Below are 26,494 nucleotides of genomic sequence, written 5' to 3' on the forward strand. Positions count from 1 at the left end.
ACAAGCTGGAATCAAGATCCAGGAGAAATATCAATAACCTCAGATATGCAGATGACACCACCCTTATGGCAGAAAGTGAAGAGGAACTCAAAAGCCTCTTGGTGAAGGTGAAAAAGCAGAGTGAAAAAGTTGGCTTAAAGCTCAACATTCAGAAAACGAAGATCATGGCATCTGGTCCCATCACTTCATGGGAAATAGATGGGGAAACAGTGGAAACAGTGTCAGACTTTATTTTTGGTGGCTCCAAAATCACTGCAGATGGTGACTGCGGCCATGAAATTAAAAGATGCTTACTCCTTGGAAGGAAAAGTTATGACCAACCCAGATAGCATATTCAAAAGCAGAGACATTATTTTGCCAACAAAGGTCCGTCTAGTCAAGGCTATGGTTTTTCCAGTGGTCATGTATGGAGGTGAGAGTTGGAGTGTGAAGAAAGCTCAGTGCCGAAGAATTGATGCTTTTGAACTGTGGTGTTGGAGAAGACTCTTGAGAGTCCCTTGGACTGCAAGGAGATCCAACCAGTCCATTCTGAAGGAGACCAGTCCTGGGTGTTCTTTGGAAGGACTGATGCTAAAGCTGAAACTCCAGTACTTTGGCCACCTGATGTGAAGAATCAACTCATTGGAAAAGACTCTGATGCTGGGAGGGATTGGGGGCAGGAGGAGAAGGGGACGACAGAGGATGAGATGGCTGGATGGCATCACTGACTCGATGGACTGAGTCTGAGTGAACTCCGGAAGGCCTGGTGTGCTGCGATTCATGAGGTCGCAGAGTCGGACACAACTGAGCGACTGAACTGATACCTCAGAAAATAAATACTGATAAAAAGGGAGGAAGTTCTTTGAAAACATATGCATTTTATTGAATTGCCCGGAGTATTTTCTCATGTTAGGATTTCATAATTTCAATGAATATCTTATTCACTTTTCTAAGGCTCTTGCTAAATCTGATCAAAGAACAAAGGATCTTGTCATGTATTTGCGGACTAAAGCAAAACCCCAAAAATGTTCACTTTATATTCAGTGACTCATGAGAAGCTAAAAATGCAAGACACGGGGTTAGAGCTGCACAGAAGAATGATGCTTCCTGCCCAGAAGGAATTTGCTGTCCAGTTTATAAACCGCTGTATTTCAAACCAACCCTGTATGATATCCAAGTCATCTAGTTTGGGTCAGCAAAAACAGCTTAACTTAAATACCATGGCTTGCAAACATCAAAAGGCAAACATGAGCTACCCTCTTATTTTAGGGGAGTAACCTAGGAAGAAAAGGCCAGATAATGACAAGAAAATTATTACGTAAATCAAGGAAAAGCTTGATTCACGTGGCTGTACAAACTATAGTGAGATCTCTTGCTAAGGCAAACGATAACAATTTGGGCTAAGAGAAGATGGAAGGAGGAAGCAAAAGGCAAAAACGAGGTGAAGAGGATGGAGGTGCAGTAGCTGTCTGCTGCAGCTGCTCATCTCAACTTTGTCATGAACACAACTTACACAAAGTGGGCAGGTAATATACCCGAAAGGGGACTACTGTGCTAAGATGCCCATGGAACCAGAATACTCGTTCATAAGGCCCCTAAGCTCTTCATGTGCCACTCCCACAGGAAAAGTTGTAACAATAATCTTATTAATACATAAGAGTTCATATGAGGACACAGGTATGCTCCTTTATTTCTTCTGTGTCACATTCCACACAGCTCAGATTATCTGCTCAGTGTTTGTCTTCCTTCTTAGATTAGAAGTTTTATAAGGATAGGATCCATGACTGAATTACATGTTTGTATCTGCCTGCCAGTGCTGGAGATGCAAGAGACACAGGGTTGATCCCTATCCCCTGGAGGAGGAAACGGTAATCCGCTCCAGTATTCTTGCCTGGAAAAGTCTATGGACAGAGGAGTCTGGTGGACTACAGTCCATGGGGCTGCAAAGAGTCGGACACGACTGCACGACTGAGCACTCACACGCACAGCATCGTAAGAGAAGCAACAATATATGCTGTTGAATAAATGAATTAATGATTTCAAAACCCCATTCAACAACAAGAACTTTGGTCCCTGATAGATAAGGAGCTATCATCAGCTGTTTATCGGAAAAGATGCCCTTCAGAAGAGCTTTCCTGAAACTAATTTCAATAGTACAAATTAATTCCTCATTTTATAGTGGGGCATTAATAGATTCTATTTCCTTTTAAATATCAATAAATCAAGAAATAAAAGTATATACATATTATTTAAAGCATGACATTGAACAACCACTAGAACTAAAATCAGGTTACCAATCCTCAAAATTATCAGAAGAATTTAAATGGAAAGCTCAGACCTGAAAACAAAAATATTGATACCAGAAAATGACAATAAAATACAAAAAACAGTATATAAACATAACGATAGAATCAAGACCAAACATATCTATAAAATAAATAAATGTAATGATCAACTCGGCTATAAAAAAGAAAAAACCATTGGATCAGATAGAAAAAAAATCAACTGCATGTTTTATGCAAAAAAAAAAAAATCTCTAAAGATAAAGGGACTCAAAAAACTGACAATGACAATGAAGAATGAAGAAATAGCAAGCAAATATAGAATGAGAAAACAGAAGTCTCAATATTACTAGAAAATTACTTTAAGGCAATAAATGGGAAATAAGACAAAGCTTAACCTATTGTGTAACTAGCTTCTATAAAATAAACAGTATCTTAATAAGTTAATTTGGCTTGCTATGGGGAAATAGGCAGGTATAGACTGAGTTCAAAACTTGCTAAGAAAGCTCCCCCCAATACTTCATTCCACCTTTCATCTAGATACTACCAACATCAGAGAAAAGATGATACAACAGATACTACAAAACTGAAAAACATTACTAGAAAATATAACACCATTTGAATACTTTGAATAATGGTGAACAACGTATACCATTAATTTGAAAATTATGGAATGCACAAGTTCCTAGAAAAACACATTCTCAAAATCGTTATAAGAAATAGAAACAATGACTATTCACCCATGTACTGATTAAATATATTGAATCTGCAATTTCAAGCCTCCCCATTTAAAAACAACAAGAAATTAGGCTGAGATGACTTCACAATTAAGTCTTCCAAACATTTAAAGAAAAGTAGCAACCTTACACAAACTCTTCCGGAGAATACTGAGAGAGGTCACCTCCCAGCTTATTCTACAAGGCCAATAAAACCTTGATACTAAAGCTTGAGAAGAAAATTGTGAGAAAGGAAAAATGCAAGTCAATCTTGTGACTATAAATGCAAAAAATCCTAAACAAAATAACAGTAAATCTAAACAGTGATAACACATCATGACTACACTGAGCTTATTAATCCAGGAATTCAAGGTATGTTCTCCAATCAAAAAATCAAGCACTGCAATTTCTCACATCAAGCAATCACTATAATTCACTATGTTAACAGAATAAAGGACATTTTATCATTTAGCTAGGTAGAGAAAATAATTTGATAAAATTCAATATACATTCATGAAAAACATTCTTAGTAAACTAAAGTGAATTTGCTTAATTTGAGGATATTTACAAAAAAAAAAAAAGCTATAACAAGCATATGTAATGGAGAATCATTCAAAATATTCCCTGATATTACAATAACCAATGAAGATATCTGCTATCACTTTTATCAAGATTATACTGCCATTTCAAGCCAGTGAAAAGAGACAAGGAAAAAAAAATCATATGTTTAAGGATTGGCAAGGAAGAAATAAAACTCTTGTGTGTAGATGATATGTTTGCTTGTTCATGAATAAGGCTGGAGAGACTCACTGATTATTTAATAAGTTAATTTAGGAAGATAACTGAACACACATTATATAAAATTTAGCTTATTTCCACGTATTAACAACAAACTAGAAAAAATTTTAATGTAATCAGAATAGCATCAAAAAACAACAAATATCAACAAATAAAAGATGTAACAGATCTCTAGACTGAAAACTATAAAATGTTAATCCATATGAGGTTAGTTAATTATAAGACTTAATATTGCAAAAATGCTAATTCACCCCCAAATTGGTCTATAGATTTAAATCCTGGCAGGTTTTAAAGAAGACTACACAAGCTGACGGAGAAGGCAATGGCAACCCATGCCAGTACTCTTGCCTGGGAAATCCCATGGATGGAGGAGCCTGGTGGGCTGCCATCTATGGGGTCGCGAAGAGTCGGACACGACTGAGCAGCTTCACTTTCACTTTTCACTTTCCTGCATTGGAGAAGGAAATGGCAACCCGCTCCAGTGTTCTTGCCTGGAGAATCCCAGGGATGGGGGAGCCTGGTGGGCTGCCATCTATGGGGTCGGCACAGAGTTGACCACAACTGAAGTGACTTAGGAGCAGCAGCAGATGAGCTGAGTCTAAAATGTACGTGGAAATGACAATAGCCAAGACTAACCAAGATAATCTCAAATGAAGAATAACAAAGCTAGAAAACTTAGACTATTAGATGTCAAGTTCAACAAAACAAACAGACCAGTGAAACAGAACAGAGTGTAGAAACAAATTCACGTGTACAAACAGACCAAAGGAACAGCATGGACCACAGACAGACGTTCACTTACACGCTTCATACACCACAGAGGTGACAGCACAACGCAGTGGGAAAAGAACGGTCTTTCAGTAAATGTCAACTGGATATCCATGCAGGAGGAAAGTCAGTCCACCTCGCATCATATACAGAAGTCAATTCCAGATGGATTAAAGACCCAAATGGAAAAGTAAAACAAAGCTTTCAGAAGATGGTATGAGGGATATGTGGCTAACCTTAAGTAGGCAAAAATTTCTTAAACATGTCACAGAAATAAAAGGAACAGACTGATGAAGTATATTCTTTACTTCTTATAACTTGAAGTATTACATATAGAAAAATGTAAAAAAAAAAAAAATAAGTTTACAGTTCACTGAAGTTTCACAAAGTAAACACACTCATGTAATGACCACACAGATCAAGAAACAACATCACCAGCAACTTAGAAGCCCCCACTGCCACACTCACCCAGTCTCTAGCCCACCTCCCAAGTCTCTTAAAATCATGAACTTATACTTACTGAAAAAACACTATAAGGGAAGTGGAAAAGGTTAAGCCGAAAATTGGAAGAAGATACGTGTGACAGATCTGACAAAATACTGATACTCAGAATACGCAAAGAACTCCCACAAGTCAATGAAGAAAAGAAAAACACCATTAACACAACAATGTGTAAAAGACTTGAGTAGACGCTTCAAAAGAAAGGATATCTATACAGCCAACAGACATACAGAGTGCACAATATCATTAATATCAAGGAAATGCAAGTTAAAACTGAAAGGATCCCTGAACACATATCAGAATGTTCAAAATTTAAAGACTGATCATATCAAGCGCTAACAAGAACTGGAAGCAAGTGCCACTGCGGGCAGAAGGTGGGAACTCTGTATAACCACTCTGGAAAACCAGACGGTAGCATTTAATAAAGCTGAGCGTACGCATACGCTTATGACCCGAAACCTCTACTCTGGTATAAACCCCAAATCAAAAACACGTACTAGAATATTCATGGAAGCAACATCCATAACAGTCAACAAGACAGACAGAAACTGAAATTAACAACAATAAGAGACTAGTCAATGCAGGGAACAGAGGACAACCAAACACCAAACAAAAATATCTTTATAATTAATGGATTCAGAGAGGCAAGAGTAGAGGTTGTAGCTATAAAATAAGAATAGCAAAACTTTATGTACAAACCTGCTGCTGGAAATTAAAAATAACATCACCAAAATAAAAAAAAATGATAAAAAGTTAAAATCAAGAAACATTCTGGAAAGTAAAACAACAATCATAATAAGAGAGAAAATACAAAAGTAGAAGTATGAAAATTCTAAGATGGCTAATACACAACTTATACAAAGAGAGAATGAAAAGATAAGGGATTCAGCAGAAGAGAGGAAAAAATGACAAGAACATTTTCTATGCAAAGGGTAAACATTCCCCTCTATCGCCTACTAACTGCTCAGTGAATTAAAAAAGGCCTACAAACACATGTCAGTGAATTTTTTTAAAATCATACGCATACTAAACATTTTCAGAGAGGAAAAAAAAAAAAGACCATGAAGGAGGAGCAGACATTCTGCAGAGCACTGAACTTCTCTTTGGCAAGACTGAAGACATTCTCAGGGTCAAAATAAATGAATACTAAAGTATCTTACGAATTTTAAAATAGAATGTCTTTAAAAATGCATGGCTTTAAAATTTATCTTTCATCTAGAAAGTTTCTTCTAACAATTAAAAACAGTCCCTTTTGATTATTATCAGAAAGATGAGCTCTAAGCACTGACAAGGATGAAGAGAAAAGGGAACCCTCAGGCACTGCTGGTGAGAAGGTAAACTGGTGTAGCCATGATGGAAAACATCATGAAGATTCCTCAAGAAATCAAAAACTGAACCACCATACAATCCAGCAATCCCACCCCAGGTATGTATCCAAAGGAAATGAAACCAGTATCTCAGAGACCTACTGCACCCCCCATATCCACTGCAACTTTATTCACAGTAACCAAGACACGGAAACAAACTAAATGTCCATCAATGGAAAAATGAATGATGTATATATAGACACACACTGAAACACTATCATCCTTAAAAGAAGGAAATCTTGCCATTTGTGATAATGTACACAAACCTTGAGATCGAATGCTAAATGAAATAAGGCAAAAGGAGAAAGCACAAACTGCATAATCTCATTTATATGTGGAATCTCAAAAACTCAAACTCATAGAAATACAGAGCAGAATGGTGGGTTGCCAGGGGCTGAAGAAGGGTAGCGAATGGCGAGATGCTGGTCAGAGGGTACAAACTTCCAGTTAGAAGATGAATAAACCTGGGGGATCTAAAGTACGTCTGGTGACTACAGCTAACAACACTGTACTCTATACCTGGAAGTTGCTAAGAGAGATCTTAAATGTTCTCACTATCACGACCACAATAAAACAATGTTAATTATATCAGGAGATAGATGTATTAACTAACTTTTTTTGTGGTTATCACTTTGCAAAGTATGCTGCTGCTGCTGCTGCTGCTGCTGCTAAGTCGCTCCAGTCGTGTCTGACTCTGTGCGACCCCACAGATGGCAGCACACAAGGCTCCCCCGTCCCTGGGATTCTCCAGGCAAGAACACTGGAGTGGGTTGCCATTGCCTTCTCCAATGCAGGAAAGTGAAAAGTGAAAGTGAAGTCACTGAGTCTTGTCCGACTCTTAGTGACCCCATGGACTGCGGCCCACCAGGCTCCTCCATCCATGGGATTTTCCAGGCAAGAGTACTGGAGTGGGGTGCCACTGCCTTCTCCGTATTACACCTTAAACTTATATGATGTTACATATCAACTATACCTCAATAAAGCTGGGGGAAAAAAACATTAAAAAAAAAAAAAAGACATTTCTGGAAGGGAGGAAAGGAAAGTTTCATATCCTTTGAACAAAGAATTAGTTAACAAAATAAAAAGAAAAAAATCTAGGATCAGATGGGAGATTTAAGCCCACTTCTTCAGTGATTTAAATATTTACTTTTGGGTAAAAAAAAAATTAATATTCTTTAAGAAATGTAATTTATATTCAAAGACTATCAGAAACACCTAAAGCCCAGCAAGTTTAATTAAAAGGAAGAAGTAAAAGATGAAGCTCAAAGACGAAATTTCTTTGATTGGTGGATTAAAAAAAGAGAAAAAGCAAGAGACCAGAAAGTGTCAAAGATGACAGCATTAAAGAAATAAGAAACAGAAATATGAGATCTTCATATACTGAAAGAAGGATGCTAGGAAAGACACCCTTAACAACAAAATCACAATTCAATTGGATTAAAAAGAATTTAGGATGAGATTTACATATCTGGCCAGATAAGGACAGTTCACTGATCTTACTGTTTGGAATAACAGTCTTACAGTTGGTAGAGTTCCCTCCATCCCCACCCCAGGTTTCTTTTTAATCTAATAAAAAGACAAGCATGTGCTAGATATGTTTATAGTGTATATAAAACTGGCTAGCTACTTACACTATCATGACCAGGTTTTACGAAAGTTATTTTTACTTTATAATTAATCACAGGCAGAAATCACTGCCGAGTCCTGTTTAATGCACTTTTGTTGTGCCCTAATTTGCGCTTTTAAAATGAAGGCATTTTCAAGGAGTTAATATATTAGAAATCCATAATTCACATATTTTAAAGAATTCAAAATAGACTGCCATATAGATAGACTCAGGCATAGGAGTTTTGTTACAAAAAACAGGAATTATTAATTTCTATGATTGCTTCACATGTAGACTAAACATTTTAAACTGATTCAGGGTAAAAGATCCAAAAATCAAATCCTAATTCTAGGTCTCAAAATTCAAGACTCCAAAAGGAATTACAAAACCACTAGCTTAAATATCCTAAAACAATGTGGTACAGTTAAGGTAGAGACTCCCCAGGCGGTCCAGTGGCTAACTCTGTGCTCCCAAAGCAACGGGCCCAAGTGTGACCCCTGATCAGGGAACACATCCCTCATGCCACAGCTAAGACCTGGCACAGCCAAATAAATATTTACAGCTAAGATAAAAAACACTTATATCTACAGGAACCTCAAAAAACAGACACCTCACTGGCTAATTTATTTACTCTACGATCAGAGTAACTCCTCCAAATGAAATATCTGGCAATTCATATTACTAATCTAGTTCGATGAAGCTATGCAAAAGGTAGCAAAACTGGAAGAATTTTTGCCCATGTGTTTTTGCCTATCTCCTCAACAATAGTAGCTCATTAGCGGTCTTTTGCCATATTAATGTCAAAATATAACTAAAATCAGCATCTTCCTTTACCAAAAGACCCACATCTAAACTGGAACAGTCAGGATGACAAGATCACGATTTCGAAAACACCAAAGCTGCCTCTTTACCATTTCCCTACTTTTACTCAAGGCACAGTCTGATATTTTGAAATCCTACGAGGGGGACAGCAGTCAAATATGACCTCAGTGCTTATGTTCAAGATGAAGGGGGAGAGACAACTAGTGTCTCAGTATAATCAAAAACATCCAGCAGAAACTGTCAAATGACGAGAGGACAATGTGAACAACAGTCCAAGCATCTGAAGAAGTAACCTCCCAAATAATTTTTAACACTTTCTATGAAAGCACTAAAGTGAAGATAAAACCCTCCAAAAATCTGGGTTAAAAATGACATGTGTTTTTGTATGGGGGCTGGGGGTGGGGATTTGATTTTTTGACAGATCTTTTCACTTGAGCATAATCTCATAAACCTTAATTAAAGAAGGAAAACTTAAAAACTCCTCAATGTACCAAAGAGTAAGGAGCAACTAATCTGGTTACTTCAGCTGTAAACATCTAGGTTGCCAATACCTCTATAACCAGATAAACACCCAGTGAATCTAATAAGTACAGTTTTTAAAATCTGTGACTGAACTTAGGTGCAGAAAACAAACTCCTGTTAAAATGACCATAATTTGCTATTTGGTTTGTCCTTAACCAAAATATTTGTTCAGAGACTACTGAGAATGATTTGACAAGGGCAAAGGGGGTTAGAATTTACTAAATGCTATCTGTTCTCAATGAGACAACTCAAGTTTTCGATATGGAACTAACATTACGCATTATTCCACTTTATCTTTGTGGCTTTTTGAAGCAAACTGTCTTACCCAATTACATACTCGTGGAGTTTTCAATTAACAAAAAAATCTTTACAAAGAAACAATTTTAAAATCACCAAAAAGCCAAAGGACGAGATGTTCAAGACTTTAGACAGTACCTAAGAAAGAACACAATCAGGGAATGGCTCTGTCAAGGTGGGCCAAGTTCGGAATGGCCGCCTTCCTTCCCTGTTGGAATGAATACACTCAACTGCCCATGGCTGGTGACTAACAGTGGGTACAGGAGTAAAACAGAAGGGAAAGCCTGGCATAGGAAGCTGAATGGCCCACAGGAAACCTGAGTGGTGACAAGAACCTAAAGGCACATGCAGGTATGCATCTTTTATATTGGATGTGATACACTTACATGGCCCCTGTTGAATCTCTTGGGGACCAACAGTAAAGCAAGTCTAGAACTTCAAATCTTGAGACATCTATAGCAAGATGCTGATCCAATGTGGCTCCAAATATCTTCTGTTTTCCTGGCTCACCTGAAGAGGAAAAAACACTACAGAGGATGTGGGAACTGCATTTCTTTAGGTAGCTTCTTCTAGACCAACTGTCTGAAAGTTTTGGCCCAGTCCTTTATGAAGTCTGCGGATGAGACACTCGAGGGACTAGTGAAAAACAAAATTCAAATGAAAAGGTGGAGTGAGACATCCAAAAGGGGAATACGAGAGTCAAAGATAATGGTCGTAGGTAAATCAGCGTTTCTAATCCGTAAGTGGGAGGAGGAAGAGAAAGGAGAGGAAAAAAATGCACCGAGGTTTCTCCCTCCACTCCCTCACCCCAATTGCTACTAAAATTTCACCAAGCACCTGAACTTTTTTTACCACAATTAGGGAGTGAGTGCGCAAGATTACTTGGAGAGTTTAAGCGTTTTGCCAAGTCTCCCTCCCCGGGCTGTGTGGCATTATTAAGCGGCAGGGAGGCCTTTCAGTAATACTTATTTTCTGAGGAAAGATTCTGGTGGAATACAGCTTGAAGCAATAAAGAAAGAGAAAAATAAATGCCATTTATACAAAAATGGAAGTCACAGGACAATATACCCTATTGACAAAGTTTATTTACTTCTGTTTTTCCAAAGGGGAGGGACTGCTTTCATGTAATAAGAAATCAGAACAAAAAGTCGTTTTCAAATAATAGAAAATATTTTTAAACTTAGCAACACAAACTGCATGCTTCTTCCCCTTCGGAAATATTCTCCCTGGAAAGATAATCTTTAAAAAAATAGCTAAGATGAGCAGAACCAAGTCTGAGGTACGTTCACACAAAAGCATAAAAAGGTAGTCCATGAAATTAATTTTTTATTTTTTTTAATTAACTTAATTTTTTCTTAAAACATTTTATCTAAATATTGTCTTAGAGCTATTCTCCAGCATTCATGTAATAGCCTAGGATATAAAACAATTTTCTTTCCAAATATATTCCATTTTAGCCAGAGTTAAGTTGAACTATGACTGGTAAAGATACCAGAATTTTCTGAAAAATAAAACTGGAGAACCAACTAGATCCTTACCTGACGTGGCTGTTCATTCATTCGCTGTGGATCGGATTTCACTTTATTACTAGGATGATTTGTGACTTTGGTTACTGGTTGCTTGAAAATAGATGCTGTTTGTCTAATTGGCAATGTTGTATTCAAGTCTGGTTTACCCTGTGGATATAAGTGTTTTAATTAATAAATACTATATATAAATATCATTAATTACTTATTAATTCAGTATCTATTACTTTAACTTGGATTATTGCCAACTTCCCAATCTCAGCATTTTAAATACTCTGAAGTATATTTTAAACACTTTATTATGTAAGACTTATGTGAAGTTTCATAATAAAAAGTGTCATGTTCTTTAAAATGTCAAAAAATTCTCTATATAAAATTCATAATTGATTTGATTAACAAGATCCTAGCAACTTTTAAGCAAACAAATTTATGGTTGGGTTATACAAGAGGAAGGAGGGCTTTCAGGTCAATAACCAGGAAAGCAATCATTTCTACATTCTGAGAATGGAGGAAGATAATGGCGTTCTTGGCTATTAAAATATAAATTACCTCCTCAACTGTTAGGGGTCCAGGCTTACATAAAACCACAAAGGTTAACCTTCCCTTTTTTATATATATTTTAAAAAAAGGTAATTAGAAAGCTCTAATTCCCACAAACAAAGCTCAATTGAGGAAAATGTAGTAAAATATTCTTTATCTTTAATTTTATAACACATTTACTTTTTAAAAAGAAACTTTAAATTGAAGTTTCAGAAAAGCAAGCAACATACTTACGGACTTTTAATCAACCAGTAAAAAAAAAAAAAAGTAGGATGTAAGATTTTTATTTCTTAATGAAATGAAAATGTGGCACAGAATTTCTATTAAATTCACAGGAAGTACTGTAACATAAGGTGTTGGGGGTGGGGGTGAAGAAAAAGAACAAAATGTGATTTGACTCATTCGGGCTTCCCTGGTGGCCCAGCGGTAAAGAACACGCCTGCAATGCAGGGGACATGAGTCCAAGCCCTGGGTCAGCAAGATTACCTGGAGAAGGAAATAGCAACCGACTCCAGTATTCTTGCCTGGGAAATCCCACGGACAGAGGAATCTGGTGGCCTATAATCCATACGGTCGAAAAGAGTTGGACATGACTTAATGACTAAACAACATCATTCTGATTTGGGCAAAAAAATAGAAAGGGTCAAATATATCCAAAAGCAATATATATTACATTAGGTATTTTTAGTTTAGAAGTGTACTTGATAAATCATCTACAGGATGTCAATGAACTTTAACTATCTCCAAATAAAAACTTTATCAACTTCCAGACTCCAAAATAGTGTTTCTCAAACTTGAGCATGCATCAGAGTTACCCAGGGGGCTTATGAAAACACAGATTACCCGGTCTCCCTCCTAGAAATGATGATTCAGGAGGCCTGAGGTCGGGCCTGGGAATTTGCATTCCAATTAGGATCCAGGTGATGCCGATGCTGGCCCAGGGACCACACCAGGGCATCACTGCTCTAAAACAAAGGCTGCAAGCTGGCGGCAGGGAGACCAGGTCTAACCCACAGAGGTGTTCTGCTCCAGTTTTTAGTCTCGAGTCAATGAAGCTAAGAGCCACAAATAAAATTCACATAAAATCGAGAATTCTAGCTTCTCTTAAAAACTCAAAGATCTAGAAATGGACTGATGTGGCCAAAACAGGCAATGACTGATTAGTAATGGCGGCCACTAGAGGTGTCCAGGGCTGTCGTTTTGCAAAAGGCCTCAGCTCACATGTGATACCTGTCTGAGCCCTACAGGTATTGAGTTTGTGACCTCTGCTTAAAGAATATCAGAAATTAATCTGATCATTATTACAGTTATGTTATTTGGGTGCCCTATTCAATGAGTCTGCACTCGCCCCCCCAATCCCACCCCACGCACACTGCTCTTCTGTACACGCTGGGCATGCTGGTCATTCCTTTCTCTCATTCACTTTTCTTCCAACATACGTGCTTACCTTTAAGAGGCACATTCATCTTAAAAAACTCTAACAATACCACTTCCCAGGCATTTCATTTTCTTATCTTTATGTTTTTTTTTTTTTTTTAAACTTGATTTACAGGTGTGGAAACTTGGCCAACAGGCTGCAAAATAACTACTTAGGATTCCATCTCTAAAGAGTGTGAGGCCCAGGAATGTATAGTTTTAAAACTCTCTTGGTAATTCTGTGATGTGCAGAAGGTTTGGATCCCTCTGATTTATGACATCAAGAGCATTCTAAGACCCTAAGTGAAGCCAACCAACTTGTATCAGTCAGTATTCAGTCCAAAAGACGCTTAACACATAATGGCTTACAAAGAACTCTTCCTGCCACTAATTTGTTATAGGCAGTATCTACCACAAAACAATACCTTGCTTGGTTTTAACGTTTCTGTACTTAAATAAAGAATAATATACTCTGCTGGTATTAGAACAAAGATGGGATCAGTAGACAAAGAAACACAGAGCAACTATTTATATGAACAAACACAGTCGAGCCTGTAAGGTTCTGTTACAAAGAATGACTGGAGGAAGCAGAGACTAGCTTAAACTATTCAAAACTATAAGAGGGAAAAAACTATAAAATCCTGAATCCACACAGACTGGAAGGAAGCCTGAAACATGTAAAACTACTGGTGCTACAATGCTAAGACTAATTTTTTTTTCATTATGTTTGTGATACAATAAAAAATTAATCTATTGGTTAAAAAATGTCACTGTCTGACAATGACAGCTTACTGCCCAGGGGAGCGGAACGAGATTTTTCAAGAGTATGCAGCATTGCTCTTCTGTTGAGCTTATTTATATTTTATTATTTTTTCTCTTTTAAACTGGCCTGAAAGCCCTGAAGAAAGAATTTTTCACTAATTAATTCTTTATTCTACAACAGTAAAGTAGTCGCTCAGTCGTGTCCGACTCTTTGCAACCCCATGGACTGTAGGCTACCAGGCTCCTCTGTCCATGGGATTTCCCAGGCAAGAGTACTGGAGTGGGTTGCCATTTCCTTCTCCAGGGGCTCTTCCTGACCCAGATATTCTACAATAGTATCATGTAAAATAACCTGAGAAGCTGGACTAACTGGTTTACCCAGAAACTGTCACAAAAAAAGTAAATTTTATTACCATTCTCTCCTGAGGACTGTCAAAAGAGTCACTGTTAATTCACACCCAGTTGTCTGAGTTTTCCTAAATAACTACCAATCTGCCATGAACCTAGGAGTTATAAAGCAAACATTTTTTTAAACACATGATTATATTTTAATATAAATACAAAACATTATAATAGACTGATGGCAATAAAATATGGTATTTCATTTGTACTGCATGACATCCTCAGTCATAAATAAGTTCTTAGAAACCAGTAACACTGGTACACCAAGGGAAATGAAAAAGAAGAACAAAATGAAATAACACAAGTAACTAGTAAGGATTAAGCATATATGAAGATGACCAAACTGAACAGTAACAGAAGCAGAGCGATTTCTTTGTAACACCATATTGCCAAAGATTAAAATCTAACATTTGTAGTTTTAGGAAATATACCCACATAAACACTGGTGGATACAATAATGGTCATTATAGTGGTGGTTATTTTAGCATTCTTTTTGAGACTCTTGCACATGTGTGAGTTCAATACTAAAACATGGTTAATATATCTGTGTATTGCTACATAACAATCTAAAAACGCAAATGTGAATTATTGAATAGAAAGTTGTCTGGAAAATCACAGCAAAATTTTAACCTTACTGTATAAACAGATCAGAAAAGGGACTGCTACTATTTTTTGCCTTTAAAGTACTTTTTTTCAAATCGGACAAGATTAAAGCTATTCGTGTATTTGAAATATTCCCTTTCGATAAAGGAATAAGTGAAACAAAGTTCCTTATATTATAAAACTAAACTGACAGAAACACATATTCTAACAGTTTCTGATCTTCGATATATCTTCTCAGTACACAGGCTAGCACACAAATAAAAGTTCACTGTATTTTATAATAATGTGTATATTAAGTTGTGAAGTTTTCAAATAACTCAAATAATTGTTGACAGTTTATTCTCTCCCCCCTGGGATGAATACAAAAATAAAACTTTCTAAAAATTTTTTAAACTTTTATATCTTTCTAGTAAATATCTGAGATGGCTCTTAAAACTTCAAAAAACAAATATACAATAAAAATTAATTTTAATCAAGGACAAGGAGAAACAAATTTCCTTTTGAAATGGTTAACAGTGACTGATTCTAGCCTTAACCATCTGATGTGGATCTGAACTTTCTAGGGGTGTGGGCAAAAAAAGAAACATTCAAGGACGTAGATTTCAGACTCAGAAAGGAGGAAGCATACCAATTAAAGAGGAAAGCAAAAGCTGGTGTTAAATCTAGAAAAAAAATAGACATTTAACATCACAACAGATATTAAACAGATTTCAAATGCTTTTTCTTTTTCCAGTGACCTTCCATAAAAGCCAAGGACATATTTAAAGGACAACTCACTGAAGATGACTCTGAAAAGGACTAAACTAGCGTGGCCTGACTACTGTGTAACCTTTGAATGATTTAATGTGGTTAATCCTAGAAAGGGTTTCTGTGGTAGCTCAGCTGGTAAAGAATCTGCAGGCAATGTGGAGACATGGGTTCAGTCCCTGGGTTGGGAAGATCCCCTGGAGAAGGGAACAGCCACCCACTCCAGTATTCTTGCCTGGAGAATCCCCGTGGACAGAGGAGCCTGGCGGGCTACAGTCCATGGGGTTGCAGAGTCGGACACAACTGAGGGACTAAGCACACAATGCTAGAGAAGAGGAAAACTAAAGCGGTGATGCAGATCACGTGTCTTTAACCTGTACCGTTCAAATACTGTTTCATTGCTACCCTCTAAATTTTTTTGAAAATAGATAAACCCCCACCTACTTCAATTTTTAAAATGGAGAAAAGAAAACAGGACACTTCCACGTATCATCTTAATTCTGTGGTTTTGCATACCCCAAGAGATATTCATGTCCCAATTTGAGAAGCAAAGACTTTCTTTTTCTAAAGTCGCTTTCCTCATCTGTAAACGAGGTAAATACAGTAACTGCTCTTAAGATTCTTACAAAAATCAAACAAGATACTGCATGTGCGATGCTGCTGCTCAAGCAGCTTTCACTAAGTCAGTTATTGAACAAATACTGAATGCCTACTATCTGCCAGGTACAGACCGTGTGCTGTGTATAGTCATTCACAAATACCAAAATCCTTCAGAGCTTACACTCACAGGGCAGCGAGGAGACAAAACAGTTGTATAGCTTATAGTCATGTTGGCACATAAACTCTGAATAAATAGTAGCTCTCTCTATTATCTGGAGAAGGCAATGGCAACCCACTCCAGTACTCTTGCCTGGAACATCCCATGGACGGAGGAGCCTGGTAGGCTGCAGTCCATGGGGTTTCGAAGAGTCGGACACGACTGAGCGACTTCACTTTCACTTTTCACTTTCATGTATTGGAGAAGGAAATGGCAACCCACTCCAGTGTTCTTGCCTGGAGAATCCCAGGGACGAGGGAGCGTGGTGGGCTGCCATCTATGGGGTCACACAGAGTTGGACACGACTGAAGCGACTTAGCAGCAGCAGCAGCAGCAACAGCAGCATCTTATTGAACATGCTATTGAAATTTAAAACCTTAACCTATTAAGCTTCCCCATAAGGAAAGTCACTTCCTGGGTAACGCAAAGAGGAGCCTGAGCTTTAGGGGGAACCAAGATTATCTTCAAAACCTAATTTTGGATTTGCTCCCGGATATACATGGTAGCCAATGCGTTTCCACAAAAGTCAAAAGCCAACAGAATAAAGTGCTTTACAGGCCTTCAGTTTTTTTTATATGATTCACTCAACATAAAATCCACCATTTTATACAATTCAGTGGGTTTTAGTATATTGACATTCAGTGGTTTTTAGTATATTGACAAAGTCGTGCAACTTTGCAAAAAGGTTTTTGCAAAAAGTAAAGAAAATATGTATCTGAGATTTATGATTTTGTAAGGAAAATCCACTTCATGTAATATTGTAAATAAGAGAATACCTTTTTAAGGAGATCAATGGAATATTGAATATGTAGAAGATAATAAAACGGGTGGACTCTACTTTGAGTTCATTAAAAAAGGATGTAGTTAATTGAAGCGGTTTGAAATTCATCACTGAAATCAAGTTTTGAAGAATTTTGTTTGAAAAGTAACTTGGAACTTTAGAAAAGGACTGATGGCTAAAGGCTACTGAGTTTCAAACAGAGCAGCTCTGCTCAAACTAAGGCTTCCACTGCATGGAATTCATCATCTCCTTTACATCTGGGCTGGCCCAAGCTGAGTACACAACCTTAGAATTGTAAAAACAGTCACACAAATCATTTTCTGCAGGGCTTCATTCTCTCATTGACATAGAGTCTAAAAGTCAGGTAACTCTGCAGGACCTATAAAACTTAAGTGACACTGACAACCACAGACAGAAACTCCAACATCCAAAATAAACGTTGACAAAACCATACCACGGGCAACTATGTCTCTACATCTACTCTCATCATTAGCACAAAGGTCAAGCCCAGAAGCTCTCGGAAGGTCCCGTGCACTCTGATATCTTTGAGGAACTAACTTTTAACAAGCTAAACCTACTCATACTGAACAGACTACTCTCATCAACAAGTCTGTCTGCTAACGTGGCTGAAGTTCTGTTCTCTGTTTGCTTCCTAGAAATCTTTATCCCTCCCATATCTAAACACCTAGCTCAAATTAGCCAAAAAATGGAACAGTGCTGTTAGTTATAATAACTTCTTAGTTATCTTCATTTTTCAGCTGAAGATTTCTGCATATGAGAAAATTAGAAGTTCTCTGGAATGGCCCTTGAACAATGTGGGACTTTGGAGTATCAACCCTTCACACAAAGAAAGCTTTGATCTGTGGTTTTGCAGCCATGGATTCAACCAACTGCTGACCGCTAGTACTGCAGTTATTTACTATAAAAAAAAAATTTGCATATATGTGGATGCGTACAGTTCAAACGTGTTGTTCAAAGGTCAACTTTAGTTACAGTGTCTCTTGCTACATCCTACTCCTTCTTTAATTATTCATTAAATGAGCACTGTCCAAGCCACCATCATTCCAGCTTGGGTAAATAGCCTCCTGTTATAACTGGCCCCTGACTTCCACTCCTGCACCTCTATAGTACATTCTCCACACAGCAGCAAAAAAAAAAAAATCATATTGCTCCCTACATGAAGTCCACAAGAGCATCCTATACCCTTCCTCATCCTGGTGGGCCAGGTCCAGCGACTAGGTCTGTCTGCTTCCTTGCTCTCACCTAGTACCTCTCTCCCACGCACTGACCTCCAGGCTCCTACCACCTGTCCTCACGTGCTAACCGTATCCTGCCTTAAGGGTTCTGCACTGGCTATTCCCTCTGCTTAGAACACTTTACCCTCTGGTTTTTGTAGAGCTGAATCTTCTCGTTCAGTTCTTGGCCAAAAATCATTCCCTTCTGATCATTTGGCCTAACACAGCCACCAAGTCAATCTCAACCACTCTTAATTAACTGTGTAGTATTTAATATTTAAATTGTGTTAGTCATCACACTAGAATAGTAAGTTCCACAAACACAGAATCTTCCTCTATATTATTTCTAGAATCTGAAATAATGTCTGTGCACACAGAATGTGCTAAAAAAAATTTTATGGAGTAAATGATGCATAAAAGGTCTGTTACACGTAAGATCTTAAGTTATGCAGCCCTTATTTCTCAATAGTCTCACTGTCAGTCTTAAACGTATGCATGCTATGTTAAGTGGAAGCTACTAATTCAATGCGGTCTACAACATCCATGTCAAAATTATCAGACATAATCATCTGTACTATATACCTCAAGATTACTAATGTAAAATAACCCCCAGACTTGTTCCATTAATTACTATATAACATGAAGTTATGCTTATAGATACATAGCCAGCCCTACAAAAGTATCCCATGGGAAAATAATCCTCAGATGGTGTTTTTGGCAAAGTCAATTAGAGTGATGTTGTATCATGAAATAATGGGAAATAAAGAGTACAAACAATGTATAACCCAGTAGATGCCAAGATGAGATTAAGACATCAAAACAATCTATGTATGTTGGCAAGAAGCATGCCATGCTGCTCTTAGACAGCCATGGTTCAGGAAAAATGTTCATTATGGATCTGAAAACTTGATCATCTCAGTATAACTTGCTATAACAACTTCTCATCTGTATATTAAAATAACCTAAAATTTAGCAGTGGTTCTAGACAGAGGAGACTGGTATGGAAATTAAAACCTTGGGACAAAATATAAGGTCAATTAATAAGATGTCAACAGATTAAGTAACAGAGATGAGACAGGTAATCACTTGATTGAGTTACACAATTTAACCTGTAAGAATAATATTAACTAGGTGATAAACCAGGTAATATTAACTAGGGGCTTCCATAGGCTCAGTGATAAAAGAATCTGCCTGCCAAGCAGGAGATATGGGTTCGATCCCTGGGTCAGGAAGATCCCCTGGAGAAGGAAATGGCCACCCACTCCAGTATTCTTGCCTGGGAAATCACATGGACAGAGGAGCCTGGTGGGCTATAGTTCATGGGGTCGCAAAGAGTCAGACACGACTGAGCGACTAAATGACAAGGAGATAAACGGAGCTAATCAACTTTGGATTCCAAAAACTTTACTGAGAATTCAGCCTGCCCCAAATGGTAAAACTGTTCTCTCAGGCAGCTGAGCAAAGGTGCTTGTTTAAGGAGCCCATACTCCGCTGAGTAGTCCTGTAACACATCAGGCGTGTAGGGGGGCTGAGAACTAAAGCAGGAATAAAGTCAGTTCTTTGGGGGCTCAGAGATCCAAACAAGTCCTACTTGCCTAAGAAAGTGCTTCTAAGTTCATTCATAATACTTATCTGGCAGAGGTACACACACCTCCTTTCTAAAAAATCAGGACAATCATATTCCAAATGTTTGCATACTCTGCTCTAGCAATTATCAAAATGAATCCCATCACACCCCACATCCTATCTTCATAATAACCGAACAGTCAGGCCCCCCAGATCATGCGTCATCACGCAGTACTCATCTCTATAATATTCTGTACGTCCACCCTGTAGTTCAGTGGCCCTCAAACCTTTTTGACTTCAACTAAGAGTAGAAATATATACTTTAAATCATGACTCAGTACACACAAGGGTGTATAGATCACAAAAATCACCTAAAATACTTAGCCTTACTAAATGGGATGTGCACTGTTTTCTATCCCACTGTCTCGTATCTTAAAAATGCTAGTCATGGACAAGCGAAACCAAGTGAAAGTCGCTCAGCCGTGTCTGACGCTTTGCCACCCCATGGACTATACAGTCCCTGGAATTCTCCAGGCCAGAATACTGGAGTGGGTAGCCATTCCCTTCTCCAGGGCACCTTCCCCACCCAGGGATCGAACCCAGGTCTCCCACATTGCAGGAGGATTCTTTACCAGCTGAGTTTGAAAACCAACCCCTAACCTTACCCATCACTCCCCCTGCCAGTCCTTGCCCTGTACACTCTTGGGAAGTTGGTCAGCAGAGCGGCTCTCCTATATCCTCAATATTTTCTTTGAACATTCTCTCCAGTTCCTAGACTTCCTTAAACTTGCCATCCCTCAAAGATCCTATGCCCCTAAAGTTCTTCCAGATAGAGGCTTTTCCCCTCTTCCTCTCTGACAACTACACTTCTAAGGCCCAGTAAGTGGTTCTGCTTTCCTCCTTTCTCCCCATTACTTTCTCACATCATTTCTCTATTTTTCCTCCTTCAAAAAGCAGAGCTCCCCTGAAGCTCATAGGGTCTGACTGTATGACTTTCTACCCTCCTCCCTGATTTCTCCTTTACTCACTGAAGACTTTAGTTTCTGTTTCATGTTTTCTTCCCCAACCCAGCTCTTAGTCCTCATTCTTAGAGGCCTCAATACCCACATGGATAATCCACCCAACATCCTGAGTCCTCTGACCTGTTCTACCCAGCCTCACCCACCTAACATTACAGGCACAAGCTTGTCTACTCTGGTAACTATACAGTGTCCAATATCTCAGGCAAGCATCCAACCTTCCAATTTCTACTTCCTGCCCTTATAACTCACTGAGGACTGCCCTCCAGGTTCTTTGAACCCATCAATGTTCCCTGCCCATTGGCTGACTGTTTTCTTACTCTTTACAACCTCTTCCACGTCCCTCCCCACCTAGTACAGACTCCATGGTCCATCCCTACACTGTCAACGCTCTTAAACTTCTGTGGTTTTCCACTGGTGCAACAGGCCCCATTCTTACCTTTCCACAGTATTTAAAATGGGAAATTCACCGAATCAGCATCCCTTTCATTTACCATCTAGTGATTCTCCTTCCTAGTCAAGAAAATTTACTGAAAGAATTGTCCACCATGAGCAATTTTAACTCTCATTCCCTTTCAACCCAATCCAACCTGGCTTCTCTTTGCCCCCAAACCACTGGTATCAAGGTTATTAATGACCTTCCTGCTGCCAAACTCAATGGAAATTTCTGTCTTCCTCCATTCAACGTTTCAGTGGCAATCAATATACCTGACCATTCTCCTTTTTGAAACATTCTCCTCTCCCGTGTCTCTCCTACCTTTCACAATCCACTTTGCTGATTCCTTCTACTCTATTTCAATTTTAATCACTGGATTTTCTCAGAGCTTCATTCTGGATCCTTCTGTCTATAAGCTCCAGGCCCATTACTTGAAAAACTACCTACGTAACTTTCTACCTAATGACTTTCCAGCTCAGACCTCTCAATCAGTATATACATGACATGACAAATCCATTTGGATGTTTAATAAGCATCTCAAACTCTGGCCACTCAAAGTTGAATTCATTGTATTCACCCATATAAATTCTTTCCTAAGGCGATCTCAGTAGATGGCAACCCCATTCACCTAGTCACTCAATCTACCTAAAATCTAAGGGCTCACACTTGCGTACTCTCTTTCACACCCAGTTCATTAGTGAATTCTGTCAATCCCATATTTAGAACAAGACCAGGATCCCTTCACCTCTATCACCACGTATGTCTGCTGCTGCTGCTAAGTCGCTTCAGTCGTGTCCAACTCTGTGCAACCCCATAGACGGCAGCCCACCAGGCACCCCCGTCCCTGGGATTCTCCAGGAAAGAACACTGGAGTGGGTTGCCATTTCCTTCTCCAATGCATGAAAGTGAAAAGTGAAAGTGAAGTCGCTCAGTCATGTGTGACTCTTAGCGACCCCATGGACTGCAGCCTACCAGGCTCCTCGGTCCCTGGGATTTTCCAGGCAAGAGTGCTGGAGTGGGGTGCCATCGCCTTCTCCAGCATGTATGTCTAGACCATCATTATTCCTCACTGTACCATTGTAACAGCTACTCGCTCCTCACTTCTGCTTTTGTCCGTTTCTTTCAACTGAACAAAACCTGTACTTAAGGGCGCCCCACACTCAAGTGAGGTGATCCCCTGTAAGGACGTCAAGGCCTAGAAATGCTGGATTCGTCATCTGTGATCTACTCTCTCCCCTTTCCACCCCCAACGTGTCCAACAGAGAGACCAGAAGCCACTCTGTTCCACAAGGCTTAATAAATGATGAAAACAGCACCAGCATCTTTGGAAAAGATTTCAGCTACCTTTCTATCAGCCAGGAATGTTTTACGGAAGGAATGGGATCTCTGTCTTCAGTTTAGATGGAAAGATACTAGGAAGGTGGAAGCCAACTTGTAGATGTTACCACAATACCAGGAGCTGGTAATCAGACTGATCCTATCACAGGGCCCTTTAGTTGACAACGGGGTCCCTAGTTCTGAAATAAATCACCCCACTAAGGTGCTACTTCAATAACTGAAAAAATTCCTCATCAGTTAAACAAAGGTCTAATGTGAGCTACAGCAAGTGAGCTGATCCTTAACACTTTTTGCCAAAGCCTTGCTCCCTCTCCTGTTGTAAAACAGTAGTTAACTTTTTCAATTACATTCTCCTTTGAGAAACTGGTAAAGATTACTTTCTCCTTAGGAAAAAACAATTATGCACATTATATTATACACATTTCAAAGGTTCCTGGAGAGCATCCTGAAATGTGGACTCTCAGGTTAGACATCTTCCTGACTCTACTAGTTCCAAGCTGGCCTCTTTCATCTTTTAAGGAAAAACAACAACAATGATAATGTTCCATGATCGTGCCTTCTTTTCCAAACGCTGTCCTCTTTGCTCTGTCTCTCATTCAAACTTCGCGAGAGCAGTCTAACCATTTTACGAGGACGGAGGCAGAAATGCACGTATGTATACACGCTCCCGAAGTCCACAGAAGCTCTGAAAGGGTGCACAAACAAACTGGCTGACGGTAATTGCTCTAGGGAAGAGGCTGAGCCTGAGAGACTCGGAGAGGAGGGAGATGCGTCTCACAGAATATCCTTTCCACCATGTGTGCAGGTCGTAATCAAGTAAGATTAAGTGAAAAAATTTACAACTTTTACAATGGCAGGCTACATCTTTGCTCATAATTTCTGGTTTCCCAGGAAGTTTCTGGCATTCTAAATATGACTCCTGGTCCTTCTACCCCTCTGATGCTGGTTATATCTAAGTCATCAGGTAACTTATTTGAAAATCCAGTGAACACTACAAAGTATACTTCTCTATCTGCCCCTACACTGGGCAATGTCAATGTTTCGCAAACCACTATGACAGGAGTTCTCATAGCGTGACCCGGGAATCCCTGGAAGTCTACGAGGTCTTTCAGAGTCCAAGAAATAAGAGTATTTTGACTCAGTCTTCCTTACCTACCCTCTCCCCAAACTTGTTCTTCCTGCCCTATTCCCCCCTGACCACTGTCCCAAGGGACTCACCCCAGAACTGGAGTAGGCATCAGCAGTTCCCATGCTCTACAATCATCAGGGACTCAGCTACTAACTTGTCTTGATTGAGTCTCACCTCTTTATACCTCCAGGCTACAGTGTTAGTCCAGGCCCTCATTGCTTCTCTAGACTAAACTGCTCTAACTGCTCTTCCTGCTTCCAGACCCCACTTTTCCCAAATGGTACCCATTCTACATCCGACACCCAATCTGATTCCCACCACGACCACCAACTCACTGAAGTTTTCAATGTGCAACGCTACTGTCCCCAAGAAATATTAGCTCTCTTCAAGAATTTGCTATTATTATTTTGCTGAAGATAATTAGAGCAAATCACCTGCTGGATGATTTGATTGAGCACTTGGGACGGGGCCACACAGAATCCAAACTGTGGTCACAGCCACAGGAGTAGACTACACGCACGCTCAGTCGCTCAGTCGTGCCTGACTCTGCAACCCCACGGGCTGTAGCCTGCCAGGATCCTCTGTCTGTGGGACTTCCTAGGCAAGAATACTGGAGTGGGTTGTCATTTCCTTCTCCTGGGGATATTCCTGACCCAGGGATTGAACCTGTGTCTCCTCCTTGGCAGGCAAATTCTTTACCCACTGAACGATCAGGGAAGCCCAGTATACTACCATAAACCAAGGTAATTCATGAGAAGAAATAATGGCAGACTTATACAATTAATTCCTTCAAGGGACCATAATGCTCTTTATTACCAAATACATCCAATTTGTGTGACTAGAGAAATATGATGAAAGAACTGAGTCTTTCCAAGGTATTAGCAGCATTGACAAGTCAGGCTGAAATATAATTTGTTCTATACCAGATCCATATTGTTGAGTGAGCCAGCTGTAAAATATATGTCACATTAACGTTAGGGAAGTTGAATTTTACTAGTTTTGTAGATTTAACTCATAAATGTTTCAGAATTCAGTTTAATATTTACACATCTGAAACATTTAAAATAAATTTCTAGCAGGAAAACTAAGCTACTGAAGTTCTTTAAATATATCACGCACTGAGGATCACCATACTCTTCTCTATCCAATCTTAAGACTGTTCTCTAAGTATCTTAAGAAATTAACTTCCTTCTTAAAAGGTTAAGGATCGTTATCTCTTAAAACCTTGAAACATCTCTTTGGAAAAACAAAGCCTGCATAAACACCTAAACAGTATTTAGATTTTAAAGCAAAAATCATTTTTAAGAGGCACACTCCAGAACCATGCAGTCCAATATGGTAGCCACTAGGCACATGTGGCTATTTAAACTTAATTAAATAAAACTACAAGTTCAGTTAGTCAACCACACTAGGCACCTTTCAAGCACTCAGCAGCCACGTGTGGCTGGTGGCCGAAACAGCTCCATCGTCACAGAAACCGCCACCGACAGTGCCGCCTCCTCGACCCCACCCTTGAGTGAGCTCCGAGGAAGCCACTCAGGACTTCAAAACACCAGCTCGAGGCTGATGACTTCCAAATCACTCTCTAGTCTTCTTCCATGAGCCAAAGGGACTATGTTCAGTAACAAACTGGTTATTTTAATTTGACTTTATCAACTAAAGAGATGGAAGCAGGGGCTAGAAATAATTATGAGAGTGGCAAGAAAATCAATAAGGTACAATGTAATCTAGAATGGAACAGATTTCCAGAGTGAGTCTGAAACTGAGTTTGAGACAAACAGGAAGAGGTACTGCAAAAGCCTTAGTAAATACCAACTGAAAGACAATCTCCACTCTACTGTACCCACCAATCCTAGAAGAATTAAAAAGCATTTTTAAAGTTCTTCAAAAGGTATCTTTCCAAACATACTTGAAGATATTCACTCAGTAAATTCCCCTCTGATACAAAAGATATACTAAAATCAATATACCAGTCAATATAAACTATAATTTATACTGTTTATAATTGTATTGCTTATAATTCAAAGTTTATATTGTTCTTTACATTTCTCATTTTTTCAATATAGAGTCTTTAAAAAATATCCCATTCCGGAGTATGTAGCTGAAGAAAATAAAAGCACTAATTTGAAAAGATACATGCACCTCAATGGTCACAGCAGCATTATTTACAGTAAGCAAGACATGGGAGCAACCTAAGTGTCTATCAACAGATAAATGGAGAAAGAAGATCTGATATATAAATGTACACATAGATAGACACACACACCATACACACCACACACCCTCCAGAATACTACGCAGCCACAAAAAAAAAAATTAAAAAAAAAAGAATGAAATTTTGGCACTGCAACAATATAGATGTATCTGGAGGGCATTATGCTAAGTTAAAGAAGTGAGACAAACAAAAACTGTTCCACATATCATTTATATGTGGAATCTAAAAAATAAAACTAGTGAATATTAAAAAATATTAATGTAATTAATGAACTTCAGCCAGTTTCACAATCTGACTTCAAAGC

General features: G+C 38.7%; 1 protein-coding gene across 3 annotated transcripts in view; it reads right to left on the reverse strand.

The window, feature by feature from the left end:
- The window catches only part of MBD2 (methyl-CpG binding domain protein 2), a 68,018-nt gene that overhangs the window by 22,329 nt on the left and 19,195 nt on the right, over positions 1 to 26,494 (reverse strand). The window contains exons 3-4 of one of the 3 annotated variants that reach the window (XR_015153542.1): positions 11,197 to 11,334; positions 10,045 to 10,168 (exon numbers count right to left, since the gene is read on the reverse strand). The exons of 1 other annotated variant lie outside the window; for it this stretch is intronic. Coding sequence is in view for 1 of the 2 variants with exons in the window: in XM_086372424.1 (XP_086228550.1) it covers positions 11,197 to 11,334 (138 nt within the window). In the remaining variant the exon portion in view is untranslated. The remainder of the gene's footprint in view (positions 1 to 10,044; positions 10,169 to 11,196; positions 11,335 to 26,494) is intronic. One more of the 3 variants, XM_086372424.1, reaches the window with a different exon arrangement.

Source organism: Bos grunniens, chromosome 24 (genome assembly GCF_055505025.1).
Source record: "Bos grunniens cultivar Pamir isolate PY7600 chromosome 24, Bosgru_T2T1.0, whole genome shotgun sequence".
Classification (NCBI taxonomy): domain Eukaryota; kingdom Metazoa; phylum Chordata; class Mammalia; order Artiodactyla; family Bovidae; genus Bos; species Bos grunniens.